At 38.6% G+C, this 19,374-nt stretch overlaps 4 protein-coding genes across 10 annotated transcripts in view; 2 read left to right on the top strand and 2 right to left on the bottom strand.

Annotated features, from left to right (window-relative positions):
- The first annotated feature begins 656 nt into the window (after positions 1 to 656).
- On the top strand, positions 657 to 6,546 carry LOC111269584 (dnaJ homolog subfamily C member 9). 2 transcript variants are annotated; one of them, XM_086972113.1, is made up of 4 exons: positions 657 to 1,068; positions 1,847 to 2,085; positions 3,782 to 3,847; positions 6,518 to 6,546. In XM_086972113.1, the coding sequence occupies exons 1-3, from the start codon at positions 841 to 843 to the stop codon at positions 3,807 to 3,809; spliced, it is 495 nt and encodes a 164-aa protein (XP_086828239.1). In that variant the 5' UTR covers positions 657 to 840; the 3' UTR covers positions 3,810 to 3,847; positions 6,518 to 6,546. The 2 variants fall into 2 exon arrangements, with proteins under 2 accessions (XP_086828239.1, XP_022705050.1); XM_022849315.2 differs by lacking the exons at positions 3,782 to 3,847; positions 6,518 to 6,546 and adding an exon at positions 2,727 to 3,542 and having other exon boundaries at positions 662 to 1,068.
- Positions 4,367 to 9,019, bottom strand: LOC111269575 (uncharacterized). Of its 2 annotated transcripts, XM_022849297.2 has the most exons (7): positions 8,977 to 9,019; positions 8,652 to 8,736; positions 7,893 to 8,054; positions 6,788 to 7,015; positions 5,646 to 5,790; positions 5,004 to 5,126; positions 4,367 to 4,752 (listed from the first exon to the last, which is right to left on the bottom strand). In XM_022849297.2, exons 2-7 carry the CDS (start codon positions 8,652 to 8,654, stop codon positions 4,616 to 4,618), a joined length of 798 nt encoding a protein of 265 aa, XP_022705032.1. In that variant the 5' UTR covers positions 8,655 to 8,736; positions 8,977 to 9,019; the 3' UTR covers positions 4,367 to 4,615. The 2 variants fall into 2 exon arrangements, with proteins under 2 accessions (XP_022705032.1, XP_022705043.1); XM_022849308.1 differs by lacking the exon at positions 8,977 to 9,019 and having other exon boundaries at positions 5,004 to 5,123; positions 8,652 to 8,970.
- A 516-nt stretch (positions 9,020 to 9,535) lies between these two features.
- Positions 9,536 to 16,513, top strand: Sc2 (trans-2,3-enoyl-CoA reductase Sc2). The gene is made up of 7 exons (XM_022849239.2): positions 9,536 to 9,732; positions 12,836 to 12,886; positions 13,051 to 13,102; positions 13,216 to 13,260; positions 13,549 to 13,765; positions 13,983 to 14,202; positions 14,506 to 16,513. Exons 1-7 carry the CDS (start codon positions 9,727 to 9,729, stop codon positions 14,824 to 14,826), a joined length of 912 nt encoding a protein of 303 aa, XP_022704974.1. The 5' UTR covers positions 9,536 to 9,726; the 3' UTR covers positions 14,827 to 16,513.
- Positions 16,315 to 19,374, bottom strand: part of LOC111269477 (serine/threonine-protein kinase DCLK1) — a 93,121-nt gene continuing 90,061 nt past the window's right edge. For all 5 annotated transcript variants that reach the window (XM_022849127.2, XM_086972100.1, XM_022849118.2 and 2 more), the window contains one exon: positions 16,315 to 19,312. In XM_022849127.2, the coding sequence (XP_022704862.1) occupies positions 19,202 to 19,312 (111 nt within the window). In that variant the 3' untranslated portion in view covers positions 16,315 to 19,201. The remainder of the gene's footprint in view (positions 19,313 to 19,374) is intronic.

Raw genomic sequence — 19,374 nt, 5'->3', positions numbered from 1 at the left:
GGCAGAGCTGATAATTAATTCAGCCTAAAGCGTTCTCTTCAAATGCATTTGCTTTAAAAAAAAACTTTGATGCCTGTAGACCGAGTTGAGTTTAAAATCAACCCCGATTCGATGTTCATTTTGTTCGTTATGCTATATCATCGCTTCTTCTAATACATACTTTTTTTTTAAGAGAATATATGGTATTTTTTACTTTTTTGTGTCGAAAGCTCAAAAATATATTTCAAAAACCTTCGAAATAGAAATACTGCTATATATATTTACAGAATACAAAAAAAAACTGTTCTTGAATAATATTAACATAATTTTATTTCGGCATGGATAGCCAAGACGTTGAAACATACTATCCAACTACAGATGCGACTAAACATATACGAACAGCACAATAATATATAATCCTACTAGACTTCCTATGGCCGTATTTGTTTTCTTAAGCTGCGCTCCTCTGGTATGAACTTTACATGTGTCCAAGATTATATTTCCATAAAGTATTTTCTAGCTTTGCTTTATTTCTTTTCTATATATATATATATATATATATATATATATATATATATATATATATATCAATGCGAAACGCTTCATAAATTGCATTCTTTTCGCAGTCGAATCACAATAATCCATTTTGGCGTCGGGTTGTATTGGTATCCATCAACCGTTCAAGTCTCCATTTACTCAGAAACTTTCGCGCCGCTTCGAATAAAGCTTGAGAATAGGCTACCAACGAGTTCGGTACAACTTCTCTGTTGAAATCGGATTTCTGTGACGATAAAACCCGTCAGGTGTATGCAAAAGAAGAAGCGCTATTGTTGTAGATAACCTGATTGAACTGCAGGCGCTATGGGCCTTCTAGATGATGTCAAGGAGATTTTCGGTGCTGACACGCTTTATGAGGTGCTGGGTGTTAAAAAGTCCGTCCGATCTGATCTATTAAAAAAGGCCTACCGCCAAAAAAGCCTGCTCTGTCATCCAGATAAAGCTAATGAAGAAAATAAAGAAGAGTTTACGAAAAAGTTTCAGATTCTCTGCAAGTGTTATGAAATCTTATGCGACGAAGAAAAGCGCAAGGTATGCAAGAGCGAATTGAATGTTCTTGTTAAATCAATATTGTGGTTATGCAGGTAATTCTTCCAGTACGTAAACGATCATTTCAACTACTAGAAATAATATAGAATGTAAAAATAACCTACGCAGAAAGAAGGCGAAGTCGAAGTTGACGATAAGATACTGTAACAAAAAATCTATGAGAAATCTATTACTAGAACCTGAGTGAACATGGTGAATATGAGTGAACCTTACTGGCCGCTTTTTTGTGCTTTGTATGAAAACATCAGCACTAAAAGGTTTGAGCCTTTCAAAAAAAACGTATGTTACAGCGATTTTTGGTTGATAAAAAATAGCACCAAAAAGCGGTAATTTTTTTTTAACCAGATCATTTATTCAAATACCCATTTACCTTGCATAAAGACGATAAGTTGAAGGAGTTTTCGTATGGCTTGCCATATGAATTGAAGAGGCCCGTCACTTTCTTTGTTTTAACGTTTATTTGAGTAATTTAGTTTTATTTCAATTAAACAAAGATAGATCAAATACGGATATCTTATCGGTCTCACTAACAGCCGTAACGTCAAAAAAAACCCTGTCAGGTGCAGCATTGAAATACCATGTTTGCACATTTTGTATCCATACTGTGAATATTGTAAAAAGGGTTATTTTGTACTTCAAAAATATCGCAATTGCATGCTTCAATTGATCGACTTTTATGAGTGTTTGTGATAAGTCGTAGGGAAGAGCGTTCATTCTTCTTACTATCTTTTAACAATGTTACATTTTGCTTTTCGCTTAGATCTACGATGAGACAGGATCCGTGGACGACGATTCATTTGACGAGAAAAAAGACTGGAAATCCTTCTGGCGAACACTGTTTCCGACGGTGACCGACAGCCAAATACAGGACTTCTTTGATAAATACCACGGCAGTGAGCAAGAGCGCGAAGACCTCAAGCGTGCGTATGAGAAAACCAAAGGCGACATGAACAAAATTGCAGAATGTTTCATTGGATACGATGTCGATGATGAAGATCGGTGCGTACATTTGCATTAAATGCAAGGAGTAACACATCTGTGTTGATCCCCTGTTTAAAAATTATGCATATTTTTATGCAAATATAGGCATCCGCGATCGTGGCAACACCAGTCGCTTCAGTCTTGCTAAAACTGCTCTGTAAAAATCGGTATATGGGGAGCGCGGGAAATTTGAAATTCGATTTAAGCCCAGTGCCAGGAGAGTAGTGACCGGTAATGCCGTGACTGCGGAAGCCCATGTCCGTTCAAATGATAATTTTGAATTTCTATGCAGGGAAAATGGCACCTGCCTGGCATCTTAGGTATTGCAGCTTCGAGTGCAACTTTCTAAGCCCATTTTGCACACTGAAATTTGCTAGTACCGTGATCCTTGATAGGAGGAAGCATGATGGTTTCTCACATACAATTCAATTAAATAGGCTAATGTTTTGGGATGTAATTATTTCGGGACAGTATCTACAGAATGATTGGGAATGTGTTGTTGAAAACAATATTGACAATACTACGTACTTAAACTAATAGCATCAAATATAGCTTATTTAACGTCGTTTTATTCAATTAATGTTTGTATAAGAGACAAAATATATAGAAATACTTAACAGAAAGGTATTTACTGAGTGATATTATAATACGTCTTTCAGTCTTTGCAGCCTTCTCCAAAAAATGATCGATGATGAAGAGATTCCTGAATATAGGGCTTTCACCAAGGAAACTGCTTCAAGTAAAGCCAAACGGCAAAAGAAGTTTGCCCGTGAGGCAAAAGAAGCGGAAAAAGTTAAGAACGAGATGAGCAGTCTGGAATTAATACTAAAAAGACGCGCTCCTGAGGGAGATGATTTCTTGGCGGCGCTTGAGGCCAAATATTCCAAACCTAAAAAGAAATTGGCTAGATCAAAAAAGTGAAGCGGCGGCTTTGAAAAAGATTGTTAAATCGTTTTCACCGATTTTTTCTAGTGATATGAAAATGGTAACGTTGAAGATACCTAAACATACATGTTTAAAGAAATGCAACTATATTTTCATAACACGGAAAAAAATTGTCTAGTTTGCGAACTCCAAAATTAAATAGCTTTTTTCAAAAATAATAATTATCAGTTAAAACTGAAGGATTGGTGTATATAAAAAAGCTACAAAAAGAACTGTAAAGACCCAGATAATTTCGAATATATATGCCAACTAGAATCATTAAAATCAGCGATTCTAATAACTGTAGTCCCGAAAGATTATTGAGCCATATCTTACAGTTGACGAAGTAAGATTAGACCATTACAAACTAAATATAATGTATTGCGAAATTGTATAGGTCAAAATCGGACAAAAAAAGACCTTTGTTGCTTTCCCGCAGCATCGTTAGTGTAAAAGATCTAAAAACGAAGACGAAAAATGGCCAACTTTTATTAACTTGTATATTATTCTAATAAATTAAGTCTTCGTCGTAAAATGCCATCCTGCGTTTATTTTTGTGTCCTTTTCATTGAACCGTTGACTGACATTGTTGAAAGGTGTATATGTCATCTGTTCCATATCGCTAAATATTTGATCGTTTCAGTTCCAGCTGTCAAGACAATTTTCGCTGATTGTAGCACACTTATGCTACGGTTTTTTCCAGTCCAAAAGCACGTCATATTCTCGGTAAAAAAGCGGTCAACGATTTTGCTTTTACTTTTTCTATCGTGTCGAAACGCTTCCTTTTCAGGCTTTTCGTCAGTTTCTGTGGGGAATAGGAACGAGCCGCAGGAGGCTCTGAATCGGGGTGAGTCGGGTAAGTTTAGGGTCCGGACAGCATACACAAAATGTTGTATAAGTGGTTAAAGGTGAGCCGGTGCATTATTGTGACAGAGAACCTTTGACTTGTTGCACCACAGTACCGGTTTCTTACACCAGGTGTACTCGCCAAGTTTTTTATTTTTTGGTTGTATTCCTTGGTGACTGTGCAGCTCGACGGCTGAGTTGATAACGAACGATTTTTTGACAGTTGGAAAAGCCGTGCGAAGCACCTCAGTTCTCGTTCGTGACTGCTGTCACAGAATCATCCTCGCTAAACTTCTAAACGTGTTCGACACACTTAAATTTAATGTTTACTTGTGCCTAGTGTCATTCTGCATCCGCAGTATTGATTTTATTTTTTGCATAAAACTTAATGGATGCTCGTTGCTCCTTTTGGCAAGACAAACGTAAATGATAAGCGGTCATTCAGTGGCGCAAAATTCAAACGAGCCATTAATTTTAACAACGGTAGTTGAGTAACTGCTGTCATTCTGGCTACACGAAAAACAGTGAATACGTTTATGTTTTTATTTATATAACACAACAAATACAAATGCTTGTCTGTAGTTTACAATGAGTATACACAAGGATGTATAATATAAATGTACAGATACAAACGAGCTCGTAATGGGCGTACTCGCGAGAATATCGCTCATCTTATTGTCACTCGTCTTCGATAGTTTCCACTGTATCTAATTATCGGTGTTATGTCTCTCGTTCACTTTTGGAAACGTCCTGAAGATTTTTCGGCCTAAGCGGTTAACTACTCGTTGACAATGCGTACCTCAAACTGTCTCCACGAACTGGTGGCTTGGGCCAGCTCCTCTTCAAGCGTCTGAATTCTGCTGCGTTTCGTATTAATATCGCTGTGCAGGAGACTTATTGTCCTTTTTAGAGATTCTGCAATTGGCGTCCGTTAACATCAAAAATCTATAATGAATATATACAATGACAATGTATTAATTACTGTAAGATAGAAACAAATATAGCTTTTGGAAGAGCGCAAAATTCTTAGGGACTGTATTGTAGGCTAAACAATTTCTCAGCGTAAAAGTTGTTACGAATGAAGCTGCCAACTTATTGAATGCTTATGATTTTCGATAAATAGAAGGCATTTAGATATCAAACATAAATGCAGAAGGCTATCCCACCAATTTCTTCGTGTGCTCGTCGCAATTGCAGCTTCAGATTGCTGTTTTCCGTTCTGGTGTCAACTTCCTCTAGATCGTCTACAATGTCCTCCACAATATCATCAGTCAGAATTAGCTTGACTGCTGTAAGACATTCACATATACATTTACATATAAACAGAAGTAAAATACATCTGGCTATATTATTAGAGCATAGCTGTGAAATAATTACAACCAAGTTAGAAGTCCTGGAAATCAATTCGTGGAAATCTCAATTAAGCGTAAACTTTGATGAAAAGCATATCCCATTAATATAAAGAAGGACTGAAAGACGTTGATGGTTAGTTTAGAATTAGTCATCTATATTCCGAGCTGATAATCAATTTAAATACACAGTGCTGCTGGATCTAGGAACTTGTTATTCTTGGTGTCAGAAGCAGTTGTTAGGACAATCCAATCTAGATGCACAAAACACTAGAAAAAGAGTTTATGATGCCACATATAACTCTTTGCGCGTATCTTAAACAGTACAAATCGACTAAATGATAAAAGAGTACTAAATTCCGCTAGTTCTCAATTACTGTCTGTTCCATCACATTGTCCGTCTTCGGCTATACTTATCTTCTAAATTAAAAGTTCCTTTGTAAAAACGTTGTAACTTACGATTGGATCCGTGGATGGTGCGAACGGAAATATGTTTAACGACGGTACCATCTCCGTCATCTTGTCGCACCTCAGCAACTCTGGTTGGCATTGAACCGGGCTTCAGCCGACCGCGGTCATCAATACATTCCTCCTCGAAATGTTCCTGTTACAAGTAGGCCCATAATAGGATTAGCAGTATTTTTTATGAAAAACGATACTGGGGGCCTTATTTATCAATTAATGATAATACTATTTTGCCAGTGGTACCATCTGTCGGATCATGTGTTAAAACAAACAATTCTGCACATTCAACAAAGCTTTCCAGGTCATTCCAATTGCCTCGCTTGCGACACAGAAACACACGATGCGACGGTAATCATTGTCAATTCATTGCTGTGTTTAGATTAAAACAGTGACGCCCCATCTGTGAACTACATGAAAACTACGGGTTGTGCAAACTGGGAAAAACTCTGGCGGGCTATTTATCGTAACGGGCATGCATTCATCTGGTATTCCTTCTACTAAATAAAAGCCAGTTTCCTCTAGAACAAAACACTCATTTCATAATGCAAATAACAATGCGTCGTTTTTGGAATCCAAACGAAGGTAAATTATTATCTAATTTTTAACTGCAGGACAGACCCCCCGCTGAGATGAAAACCTTTGTTATTAATCGAATGACATGATTTTTAATACGCTAGGACTTTTGGTACAGAAATTCATGGCCGTCTTATTAATACAAATTAAGTTGTCCAAATAAGCCCCTATGATAAGTTTTTGGCTGTTTTTAGCCCTCGCTATATTTTGTATTTTTGGAGTGTTGTAAGCTCAAAATTAAACTCCAGAATGTAGTGTGTAACCTATTGATACTATTAAAATGTTATTTACAGATCGAAGGAGGAATATTCTAAAAATGATTAGTCTTCCCTAGTTCCGAATTCACGGCAAAATCACGGTGAGTGAAAGTTATATTGAATAAACATGACCGTCAGGAATGACACTTCTAGCATACGTAACTAAATTTGTTGAAATATTTGTTCTTTTAAATGCAGTCATAGGCACAAAATAAAAATACTCAATTTATGCGCGCCACCCTGAACATTTCGTTAAACTAAAGGATGCTCTTTAAAACTGTATTGAATTCTTCCATAACTACTTACGTCACATATCCAGCCCTTGGTGAGATCGGCACCAGCTTCGATACCAATGGAACGAAATGCTTGCCGTCCTTTAAACAGAAGTGCTTCGTTTTCGGTTCGTGAACATCGAGGTACACTACAGCGACGAACATCTCCTTGAGCATCTCCTGGTCCATCCAAAAATCTCGTAGGTACGGCTTCGGGGCATAAGCCACCCTTTCGCGTAAAGCAGGATTCTTCAAAGTGGAGCTATAAGACGAGAAAGAAAAAATAAAACCATCATTAAGAAGTCTAACGAAAAAATACAGTGATACGCTTTTACCTTTCATTCTCGTATGTGATCTGGTTGTCAAAGCATTATTATGAGCTAGAGCTTCCTAAATAAATGGTTCTAAACGCTTCAGTGTGCTTAATTATCGATTTTGAATGGTTCATATTCAGTCAGTAATTTCATATAGATATATATTTAGTAAACCTGTAATCCGTCCCGATCTTTCGGATATGTTTTGCGAAGACCCTTTTTCCCAGAAGCACTTATCGAATGGTGCGCGCTCTTATCACTTTTTTAACAAATCTAACGCAAATTTTTTTTCCGCCATCCTTCCAGAACACAGCACTCATACTCTTAATATATTGGCATATATACGTAGCATATATATATTTTTAAGTCGTCTAACGAGATTGAGACGTAAACCAGGAGATTTGAGTACTTCTTCTTGCCTAGAGGAAGATTTTTCGTCCAGCAAATTTAGCACAGAAGAAGAACGGAGCAAGGCTGGAAGTATACGGTAGACGGAACAGAATACCTTGGCCAAAGTTCGAAAACTTTTTAGATGCATCATTCACTGGCGTTTGGAATAACTGTTTCTTTTTCATTAAAGCAAAATCAATCAAAGAATACTGAAACAAATTATTGATTTTCCTAACCTTTTGCGTAGTATACGACATCTATCACAATAAATCCTGCGACCTATAGCGCAAATTGTTCTATCATCAGAAAGATATATTCTGATAGCAGATTAAAAAATTATTCATATTTTTGGCTACATATTGTTGCTATGATTGCAAATATTTTTCTTCCTTTTGTTACTAACTAACCTATATTGGCATTTAGATATGTACTCACCGAGCAAATGTACGAATTCTTTGTTATAGTGCTCCTTCCAAGAATTTTGCCGATTTTCGCGAAGTTGTCTCCGCAACGATGGAGCCGTACTCCATCATCCGTTGTCCGGAGACAAGACGGTACGATACATTTTTTCTTACGGAAGTTTGCCGACTGCACGGACTACACGAATTGCATAGTGGCAAAAAATAGAGTGGAAATGGAAAGCACTTCTTAAATAAGCACTAACGGTCATATGAAGAATGTGCACGTTTTTCATGGATTTTATAATTTCCCTTGTATTCAAGAGAAATTGTGGACGTCCATAAAATTCAGTTCCCTTGTATTCAATAGGATAAAGGCTGATGTAATTCCTTTTTGTTTAATGTTCGAATGCAGAATGAACCCCAAGACACACGAACTGGGTATATCCATTTTTCAGTCCGAGTTATAAAGTAAATATAAGTAAGAGTAATAAAGTTGTTATTAAGGATGAGTTATAAAGGAGCGCTGGCCATTTGAAATTTATTGTAAAAAAACTTGTGGATGAACAATTTTTTACGTATCCGTCGTACTTTAAAAATGTATAACATTCTTCAAAACAGACAGTGTAATGATGTAACATAAAGATGTAAATGCTGAAGAATTATATAAAGAAGGTGAAACGAAAACGGGCTTCTATGATTGTAATAACAAGCATATTCGCTGTTAATGCTGCGCAGCAGTTAACCTGAATTATTGCATGGATGGATATCGTATATATAAAATAAGCCAACTCACCATTCTGCACGATTAGGTCGAATTAGTCATTAGTGAACAAATCCGACCAGCAGATACATCATGAAAACCCTTTTTTCTTCATCACCTGTGTAAGCATTTGTGCACATTAGACGACAACAATCACAAATAAACGAGGAAAAATGGCGTTATATCGGCCTTCGTCCTTTCCCACAGAAGAGTTTTTGGCTGTGCACCAGAAGTCACATAAAGCTTTATACGTTTTTAAAATGTCAGCACGAGAAATGCGGCACTATAATAAGTGATCTGAAAACATCCTACGTCATTTGGCTAAAAAGGAGCAAATCATATGTTACCTCAGACGTACCTCTATTTAAGCACAACAGCTTTTGTTTAGTATATCGACACATTTTCCTCTCCACGTCCTTCCCTTTCTAAGTGAATAGACGCATTGTCCTATTATAAGCCTTTTTTAGGTATCTATGTGGCGATCAACCAATAGGAAAACGTCCGCGTCCGATTCAACGAAACGTGTCGGGCAACCAGAAGCTACTAGATTTCAACAATTTATGTATTACCGAGTTCACCATTACGAACGGAATCAATTTTTGCTAAAACAAAATCCATTTATGTGTAAGTGTTTTTCAATCAAGCAGTTTTTTCCGCTGTAATACAATGCGAACTCTACTGTTGTTTTAAACTGTTTTTTTCTTGTGTATCGTGCACTATATCTTATGCATGAGTATATATTTTTATCTTAGTGTATATTCTTATTCTGCCCATTTTACCCTAACAGTTTCTCAATCAAATCTTAATTTGTTTTCGCCCCTTAGTAATTGTGTTTCCCCGGCGCACTTCTTCGGCGTCAACGCCATATTAGCTTCTGACAAGCAGACGAAACTTCCGTACGTAGCCTTCTCCACTTTTCTGGTTTTCCTCTATGGCGGCTCCTGTATCTAATTAAGAGAGCAGACATTCAGCTGATTTTATCTCTGTTCGCAATACCTCTCTCCCGTATTTCACCTGCATCTCGCTGTCGGGCCAGTGACTTGGAATATCTGCTGACGTTGAAGCGTGTAGAGGATAGTGCTGCCATTGACGCCAGTTACTTATCGCAATGGAGGTGAGTTTTCATACATCATCCAGTATTTGCTAGCATTATTGAAGTCAGCCGTAAATATTGCACGACAAAGTCGAACTGACCAGCTGAAGTAAGTCTAGAAGAGTGCGGCATCTTAGTTTTGTTCGAGAATACGTATCAGCCGGCTTCGCGCTGTGATGATGTCAGTTACTGCTGCTGCCAACCGTAGCCATCGTCGATCCGGCGTTTCGTGCTAGACTACACGAAAAGATCGACTATATTTATTTTTAGGTACTATAGAGATTATGATACGACTCGTCTTCGCTAAGTGGCAGTCACACGGATGTGAAGGCACTTGAGGCCATTGCGGGCACAGGTAGCTTTGAAAGGTTGGCATTGTCGAATGATAAAACACAAAAAAACGTGATTGTCTTTAAATTGAGCTTGAAAAATATGTCGCCCGTTACGAAATTTATATTTAATATTTGCGATGTAGCACATTTTTGCGAGGTGACGTAACGAGGCGTAACTGGCGTAGGTTATAAGTGCTTAATTAAGAAGCAGTGTATTTACGTAGAAGATATATCGCTATGATTAGTAATCTAGCGTTTTTTTTAATAAGGATCTTAGCTGTACGGTGTGGAACGCTCTTACGTTTTGACTGAGAGAACTTTCGTTTTTCTCAGACATTTAGTTTGTATGGAATAGGTAGATGTTATTGTAGATTTCTATTCAGTTCAATTTGTTATGTGGTATATTAAGTGTAGCCGATTGTTTTTTTCCAGCCAACTGGTAGATAAATGTTAAGGTGGACGTTAAAATACGTGACGAAGATCATCGACACAGAACGATCTAGTTAAGAAATATTTGATATCTACGTCGCAATGCTAGAACGAATAGCGTCGAATAGTAATATCAAAAGAAAATGAACGGTGCAAGTGTGATTATTAAAAGCTCGCCGTTTTTCCTGACAGAGTATCTCGCTACCAAGGATTTTACAGTACGTCCTTAAATAACCAACGTCTTCACCAGGCGGCCAATGAGAATTATTCTCTTGTGGTTCACGCGTTAACTGGACCGAGCAATATACTACGTGAAAAACGGCCTTTACTCAGTGGACATTTACTCAAATTTTGAAGATTCGAAATTTCTATTTCAGGTCAGTTATTTATAATATTGACCCGAGAAAGAAAGGTAATGTTCCCTTTACAGGATTGTTAAACTGCGACGTCGCATGCGTCATGTTGAATCCTGCAGTTCACACTATGGGTAACACTTCCATTCACGTAGTAGCTAAAAACAATCTAAATCAGCGTGAAATTATCCAAACATCAAAATCAACCTAACTCTTTCTCTCTTCCTTCGAGGTTAGTTCTTTTGTTTTGAATCTACGTGCTCAAAGTCTAGTAGAGGGTTGTAATTACTTTTGCATGGTATGTACGCGAATGATGGTAAGCTTGGCCGTGCGTATGAATTTGTAAGTCTCGTCCAAAGTTTAGGTGATTTAGCCATGTGCTTGTCTACAAGGCGTTTTTGAAGTGTTCTCCCTTCAAATGCTTGGCGCGTTATGACTTTCCTCTCCAACAGACAACAAAAAATGAATTTTACAATATTCGTTGAGGGTGATCTTATTGGCTTTGTGATGGGTTTTGCGGAATCGGATGGTGACGCGGGGCGTCCCGCATTTTGACCACTGATCGTATAGTTGTAATCAACATTCGACGATAGAAGGAACTGTCATTTTTGACGTATTCGATTTACTGAGTAGCTAAAACAAACAGGTTTGTTACTAGATCAAGAAGTCGGTCAAACGTTAGTCAATTAGGCTATTCTTAAGGGTAACTCGACTTCACATAGTGGCTCTCAAAAATAAATGATTTTGCCATACCAAAGCGTGTCACAGAATGTACGTAATCGATTCCACTTATATGTGAAATGGACCGTACACAATATTTAATTATTATTATTATTACTTAGATAATAAGATCTAAAAGCCGTAGTTAGTAATATATGACCTTTGGAGCGTTCGAAATTTAGCAAACACTAGGATCGATATAGTGAGAAGGAAATAACCTGCGAAAAGTTATGATTATTTGAAATAGTTAAATCTTTAACTTTTCATTATTTTCACGATTTATATCCATTCAGTTTGGTTTTCATTGTCTATACTTCAATTATATCCTATTCTTCTACAATTCCTCGTGGCAGTTCGCTCTTGGCTTCGTCGAGGAAAGGGCATCCGCTCAAAGCGTAAACAATTTTGGGATGTCCGCACTTGTGGCAGAAAGCGGGAAGGAAGTTGTTCGCCGTTGACATCATGAAACGCGTATAATCTCACAGACGTAATAGAAGTCGTAGTAGAAGATACTACGTTACTCTGCATACGGCCTAGACCAGTTTGCCACTATCCCTGCATGATCACCGATGTCCCACGGTCGATGTGAACGCCCTTGATCAGACACAGCTGCTTTCTGTCATCAGATTTGATCATTTCGAGCAGTATAAGTGGGTCTGTTACAGTAAGGAAAGGAGCCTTTATTTCTGATCTATGGGGGTGTAGGTCGCAAATAACGTTTTCGTTTTCGCGAAAGCGGAATATAATTAGGCAATGATCTATGCGTATCACAGTATGTTGGCAAAAGGGAAAAGATCATTTTGGTCATGGGTGTAATATATGAAGAAATATTAAAGGAAACGGAATTACTGGGCGCTGAGGCCAATTGTCGTATTTGATTCTTTGATACGGTTGCGACGAACTGGGATATTCTATGGGTTAGCTAGGTCCGACGCTTTTATTCCCAGCTGCCTAGTTTCTAAAGAGGAGTATTTTTGATTGACAAGCGCCCGATAGCAACGTTTCGTATAATCGTGATAATTACACTGGTATTTTGTTTCACAATTATAATATGAATTTAGAAACCTGTTTTGTAACCCGTGTATTATATACATATTTCATTAGCACTTGCGAGCGCGGGTCAAGGGGCAGTTCGAGCTTCACACAGGCTTGAATAGCGGATTACATGACGTCTTTGTACGTAATGCATATTCAAAAAATTAGTGTACTTTACACAAGACCTTAATAATAATTAAACAAGATATTATAGTAAAACAATTTTATGTTCCTTCCTATTGATATCGATTACAGATCCATATCGTTCAGGGTTCGTCGAAGAAGGAAGTGTGCACTATATCCGGGGTAAGTGTTTCCTTCTGAAAATTAGTACTTTGTAAGCTTTTTTTTATGTTATAATATACAGACGCTTCTTTTTACACAGAAGCGCAGTTAGTCTGATTTGTTTTGCAGCGACTGTTAAACAATAGCAATATTGTATTTAATGACAACTGAATTCGTTCTTGTAGCTCACCGCCGTTTCTACAATCGCCGATGTCAAGAAGAAGATCTCCTTACAGAGTGAGTTACTTGGCTACTTTTGTGTTTACCTAATAAGTGCCAAGAATAACTCTATCATCCTTTGACATCACTCACGTTACATAAGCTACAAGTTCTTTTGTTTTCCTTTTCAGAGAAGGGTCTGGCCCCTGAAAGACAAGCCCTTAAGATTGACCCTAGTAAGTGCACTGCTTCGTATACCTTTTTAGAAGTTTATACACCACTACTAAACGGAGCATAATTGTGTTTGGTTTTCGACAAATGCCTTTTACCTTTTCGTAAAAATTGTTCGATGTTACAATTGGCAAGCACTGCCTTTAGCTTAAATATGCACGGCAAAATGAGACAGTTATGTTAATAACTTTTTCTGTCCCATTCCACTACGTAATCCATAGATCACTTTTTCGTTGTTCGCGAATACCATGTTTGTTATTAGAATGATATTGATGATTATTATTATTTGCAAGAGTCGAAAGCACTCTCGGATGGTGTAACTTTGGAGACGGCAGGGATTAAGGCAGGGCAGCAGCTCTACCTTAAAGATCTCGGACCTCAGATAGGATGGACTACCGTATTCCTACTCGAATATGCAGGACCCTTAGTTCTTTACCTGCTTGCGTACACACGACCAGCTATACTCTACGGAGCCGAGGCGGCCAGTATACCGTACGCGGACGTCGTGCAGTAAGTTGATATATCAAGGGTTATATACCTATATGTCCAGACGAGGACACATTATATTTTCCCTTAACTTCCTTAATTTAACACACAAAAGAGTAGAATTCAATTCCTTTTGTCGTTGTATGGAGCAATCTCGATCACTAGCATTAAGTTACACAATTAGTTTACAATTACAATTAGTTTGTGCTTTCTATGCGATTTGTAACTTTTCTATTCACAGCCTTGCGGCAGGCTGCTGGGCGTTCCATTACGTCAAACGTCTGCTAGAAACGATGTTTATTCATCGCTTCTCTCACGGTACGATGCCGATTTTCAACCTGTTTAAAAATTGCGGATACTATTGGGGCTTCGGGTTGTACATTGCCTACTATATAAACCACCCTCTGTATACTCCACCGGCGTGCAAGCGTCAGATATACGCTGCTTTCGTTCTGTTCGCGGTAAGTATATAATATCTCGTAGCCATGAAATTATTAGAAAGCGAAAAAAAAATCAAGTCAGACGCGTCGTAAACATGCTTGAGCTGACAAGCAAAATCAAGTCTGTTTTTGCTTTGTTTCAAAAGAAGTTTGTTGTCAAAGAATCGAATTGTTGATGTAAATTTATCACTTGTTTCACGGGCTACGAGGCCGTCGATTGCACAATAACTCGTAGTAAAGTAACTGTTCAGTGACTCCAATCGAGTAAATAAAAACTTACGTTTGCTATATGTATCTTTTCCCCTTTTCACTTTAATTTTTCAGATAGCAGAGATTGGAAACTTTAGCATTCATTTGGCTTTACGAAATCTGCGACCTGCTGGTTCGAAAGAGCGTCGTATTCCGTTCCCGACTGCCAACCCATTCACCCAGCTATTCTCATTTGTGTCCTGCCCTAATTACACATACGAGGTCCTATCTTGGGTAGCGTTCACAGCTATGACGAACACCCTGCCGGTTGGTCTATTCGCAAGTGCCGGTTTTTACCAGATGACTGTTTGGGCACTCGGTAAACATCGCAACTACAAGAAGGAGTTTAAGGATTACCCGAAAAACCGCACGGCAATCGTTCCATTCATCATATAAATGTCACCTTGATGACGATGAGGGCACAAAAGGAAAAGCTACTTCTTTTTGGCCGAACAGTTATACGGTGATGGATGAGCGTACATGCGATGCTCCTAGCGAGACGGAACTCCCCAAATCGATTATTTTGTGCGAGCATCAACCGGTGCACAAGTGTGCACCGTGTGGAATAAATAGCGCTTGCTTAATCATTTTAACGAGCTGAGCCTTTGCATAGGCTTACCCACATGGACCTGTGCAGTAACATTGAATTTAGAAAATTATCTAGGTACGTGTACCCACAGAGACGCAATCAACCTTTTAAACCAACTGATGAGGATACTGAGTCCTAGGAACGACGTGCAAACAGCGCTATAAATGAACATGAGTTGGCCAAGGAAATGAGAGATATTTTTGGACAAACAAAGAGGAAAGAGATGTATGCAATACTAGCAATTCGCAAAAATAGAGTTAAGGAACTTTATTTTCCTAATCATTGTAATATTTGGAAGTAGTTCACTTAAAAATACACTCACGCTTTTCCATCGCAATTCCTTCATCGAACTGTCGTACTTACCCCTGATGTAACTCTCTGTTCTGGAGATTTTTCTATTTTAGTAGTCTATTTGCCAAATTAAAACAGTTCAAATAACAGAGCAGTGAAGTCGTACACAAAAATTGTAAAATACACACACTTTGCATAAGGTTTAATGGAATACCGGCACATAACGTACGCTACGCAAAATAGACATCAAAATGTCTCTGATAGATAACTCTGATAGTTGCTAGCGAGTACTTCTGTATATATACATCCGGTTTTCTGGAACGCTTTTCCTCGATGGCTTGTGTTCCCGCTATTGTGACCACGCCATCATGACGACCACGACTCTTGCGGCATTTTTACTGACCGCTACTCTTGCATACATCTCTCTTTCCCTTTGTTTCTCTAGAAATTTCCTTGGTCAACTCATATTCATTGACTGCACTCCATGTGAGTAGGCCTATGCAAAGTTTCAGCCCGGTTCAATGACTAAGCAACCTCTATTTATTCCACACTGTGCGTACTGGTGCCCTGATTGATGCTGCGCACAAAACAATCCGTTTGGGGTTCCGTCTCGCTAGGAGCATCGCATGTACGCTCATCCATCATCGTATAATAATTGCTCGGCCAAGGAATATATGGTTAAACGGTACTTGGAAGTGCAAATTTTATTATAGAGATGATCAGCTACTCTGATAGCAATCTCCTTTTAGAAGTATTATATATATTGATTTTTCCATAGAAGTTGATTTTCTACGCGCGTCAGTGGAGAACTTCTATGAACAAGATCATAGTGTGTAAACGCTCACATTGTGCTATGGTTTGAGAAATGAATCTGCGGATAGAATTTGTCGGTGTCTCGGATTATTCAAGACAGTCGATGTGACGACACTAATCTGCTCCCTAATTTTTCGAAAGCTAGCCGACTGTACATTCCGCCTGATAACAACCGGAGTAATGAACAGACATTTTTTTCGGAAAGTGAAGTTTTGCTTGTTTTTATTGCACAGTATAAATAAAGCGATTTAACTTCGCTCGTTCTTTTTAGGTGGTTCAGTTTGTCGCCGTCCTCGTGGTAATAATATAATATTTATATCTGTTTTCGTATTATCTGTGTCTTTTCACTCGCTCTCTTGTAATAAAACAGCCATTTTTCGATTTATTTGACCGGTTGCATTTTCCTCACTTCACTGGTTTTGTTAGCGCGGCGTTTTTCTACTGTTTTTGCTTGTTTTACCTGCTTAAATCCCTATTTAATTAATAATATAGTTATCTGGTGCGGTGCCTTGCGGATAGCAGTACTACTATTAGTCTTAATTATTATTATGTCAAGTTTATTTATTATGAATAAGCATGACTTTCGAACATCATTTACGGCTGTTGTATTTCTGTCCTCGGCTGTTTCATTGTCACTGTATTTTCGCGCATGTCAGCTGGATGAGTATAGACTACAGACGACCTAATCAAGCTCTGGACAAGGTCTGGTCCATCATGTCAGTTACTGCTTTCTGTTTGCACACATAGCACTCAATTGTAGGCTCCAGGGCAGCCATTTGTAGGCTCCGGGGCAGCATTTCGTCAAGAGATGTTTCGCCATATAATAATATGCCAGCCGAGTCTACATAAACGACTAAATATTGATATTATAGCTAAGAACCAGTCGCACCCTATGGCAAAAACACTTGCTGATCAACAATCTTGAATAGAGTACAAGCCCGTGTGACCAAAACCTAACAGATCGATTCGTCTTTCCCATTCAATGACATGTCGTATGATTAAAATCGATTTTGTCTCGTCGAGACGGGCAACATCCATGCTGACACTGCTCGCTTCGTGATACTCAGTCGAAATTTTCTGCTAAAATAATAATCAGCTGTTTCTTCAACTACTCGGTACACATTGCAAAATTGAATCTCCAGTGTTTCTTTTTTCTTTTGTTGCTCTTCTTTCGTTGTTGTAATTATAACAGACGTTGTACGATTGATCGTCGTCAATTTTCAGTGTTTAGTGGTAGCTTTCGTTTCGGACGATCTGTGTGTATTTCCGTAAGATGATAAACATGTGCTAGGCCTGTCTCTGAAAAGTGTGAATTCTGATTGCTATCGTTTATGTCTTTTTAAACCGTCGCATTTTAACATATCTTACATCTACTGCATCACAAAATCACCTCATTTATTATAAGCTTTTTCAATGCAATCATTGTCATCTTTTTCGTTAATGACCATGTTTCCTTGCTAAAAGCTTTTGGCTTTATTAGTCAACGTTTGGCTGCGACGCCAAAGTCGACTTTCATTCTGCCTTATAGTTCTTATGCATGGGTGTGTCCTACCGTCACTCTTTGCAACAAAAAACACCTTTCATTCAACCTTGAATTCGTAAACCCCTGTAGGTTATCATCAATCCTCGCTAAGTTTTTGCATATCTCTCAACTTTCCCTTAGTCAAGAACCAACTAGGCTTGAACGTTACTTTGTAGAAAGAGGAAAGTTTGTAGAAAGAGGAAAGCCAGTATCTAGCACTATTTATTGTACGTGGTGCGTCAAGGTCTGTATAATCGCTTTTAAAATTCTCCTTCCCATCGTCGTTTTATAGGTTATGCATGCGTACATGGGTTTTGCTTATTTCTGTTGACAGTGTATATATATATATACACTTCTCTCCGCCTGTTACCTGTACCATTTTCATTTTACCATATATACAAGGGCTACTATTTATTATACTTGCACTGACACAATAATAATGGTACTGCTGTTTTCGTGACTTCAGCTTGCAGTTCGTGCCATATAGATCCTGCGCAGGCTAGTTTGTTTCGTTGCACGGTTGAGTACCTTGCATATTCTGCGTACTTGCGTGTGTTTCATAAGGCCACGCAAACCGCTATTATAGCTTATGTACGTGTGCTTCCTGCGGACAATTCAGCTTTTAAAATTGCCTGCTAGGTTTTTTGTTTCCTGGAAGGACTATGGCGCGGATCGCACATACATCTGCCTGCGAACACTCTTCTTGTCCATATGTTCATTCGCATCGCTGCTTTACCAGGTCTTTTGCAGAATCGAGTACGACGCATACGTTCAGACGCACGTCAGACCTGCTTCGTCATACGGAATTGACGCTCGGTTCATTCTGTTTAACATTGAGTCATTAGGTCAGCCATGGCTCTGTATGCCGTTTTGCGCAAACGACCTTACTGGATTTGACTGACTTTTCATCACCGTTAGTTGATTTTACCTTTCGTTCATTCTTTGAGCCGTTCTCGAATGTTCCTGATCGGCGGTAGCGCTCAGGCTACTTAGGCGATCAGGACGAGGTTGAGCTTAAATAATCAATTCTTCTTCTTCAGTCTTCTATCTGACAGCTGTTTCTCTCCTATCAGAACGGATGCATGTCTAACTGTGCAGCTCCCCGACGTAGGCTTACTTCTTGTAGTAAAATAACTAAAATTCATCGCTCCCACCATAACCAGCGTGAAGAACATCTTCACCACAATCAGACGATTATTTCCATCAGCAGGAATCAGGTTAGTTGCCCTAAAGGTTTGTGTCACCCTTTCCAACTTGACACAAAAGATTCTTCTCGATTTTGTATCATCGAATGTTTCCCCTACGAACTAGAACCTGTAAATCTAAAGACAGCTTGTCAAGCTCGAGCAATGCGATTGAGCGGCAATTTATCAGTCTCGATCAATAACTCTTCGTCGGTCATTTTACAAATGGAGAGTTCTTGGAGGGTTCCTGGACGCAAGGTTTGTTCCACCTTTAGCATAAGTATTCTAAACTGAATGAAGCTGCATCAGGCCTCTTTCGCGCATAGGGGTAGGCATTCATGTCTTCGCTCTTTTCTTGTACGGTGAAATGTTCTACAGCGATGAAGTGGCTGAGTCAGTGTTGGATTGTGAAGACGTTGGCTTCCGCTCGAAGTGCATGCTCTCCGTGCTCATCGACATCGCTGAGTCGGGAGAGGCGCACCGCTGAAAAAGTGTCAGTAGACAACAAGTATAATGTAGTAATTATATAGCTGTTGTATGTACGG

The sequence above is a fragment of the Varroa jacobsoni genome, unplaced genomic scaffold (assembly GCF_002532875.2).
Source record: "Varroa jacobsoni isolate VJ856 unplaced genomic scaffold, vjacob_1.0 scaffold_148, whole genome shotgun sequence".
Lineage (NCBI taxonomy): Eukaryota > Metazoa > Arthropoda > Arachnida > Mesostigmata > Varroidae > Varroa > Varroa jacobsoni.
Note: the sequence above shows the minus strand (reverse complement) of the source record. Positions and strands in the feature narration are given on the sequence as shown.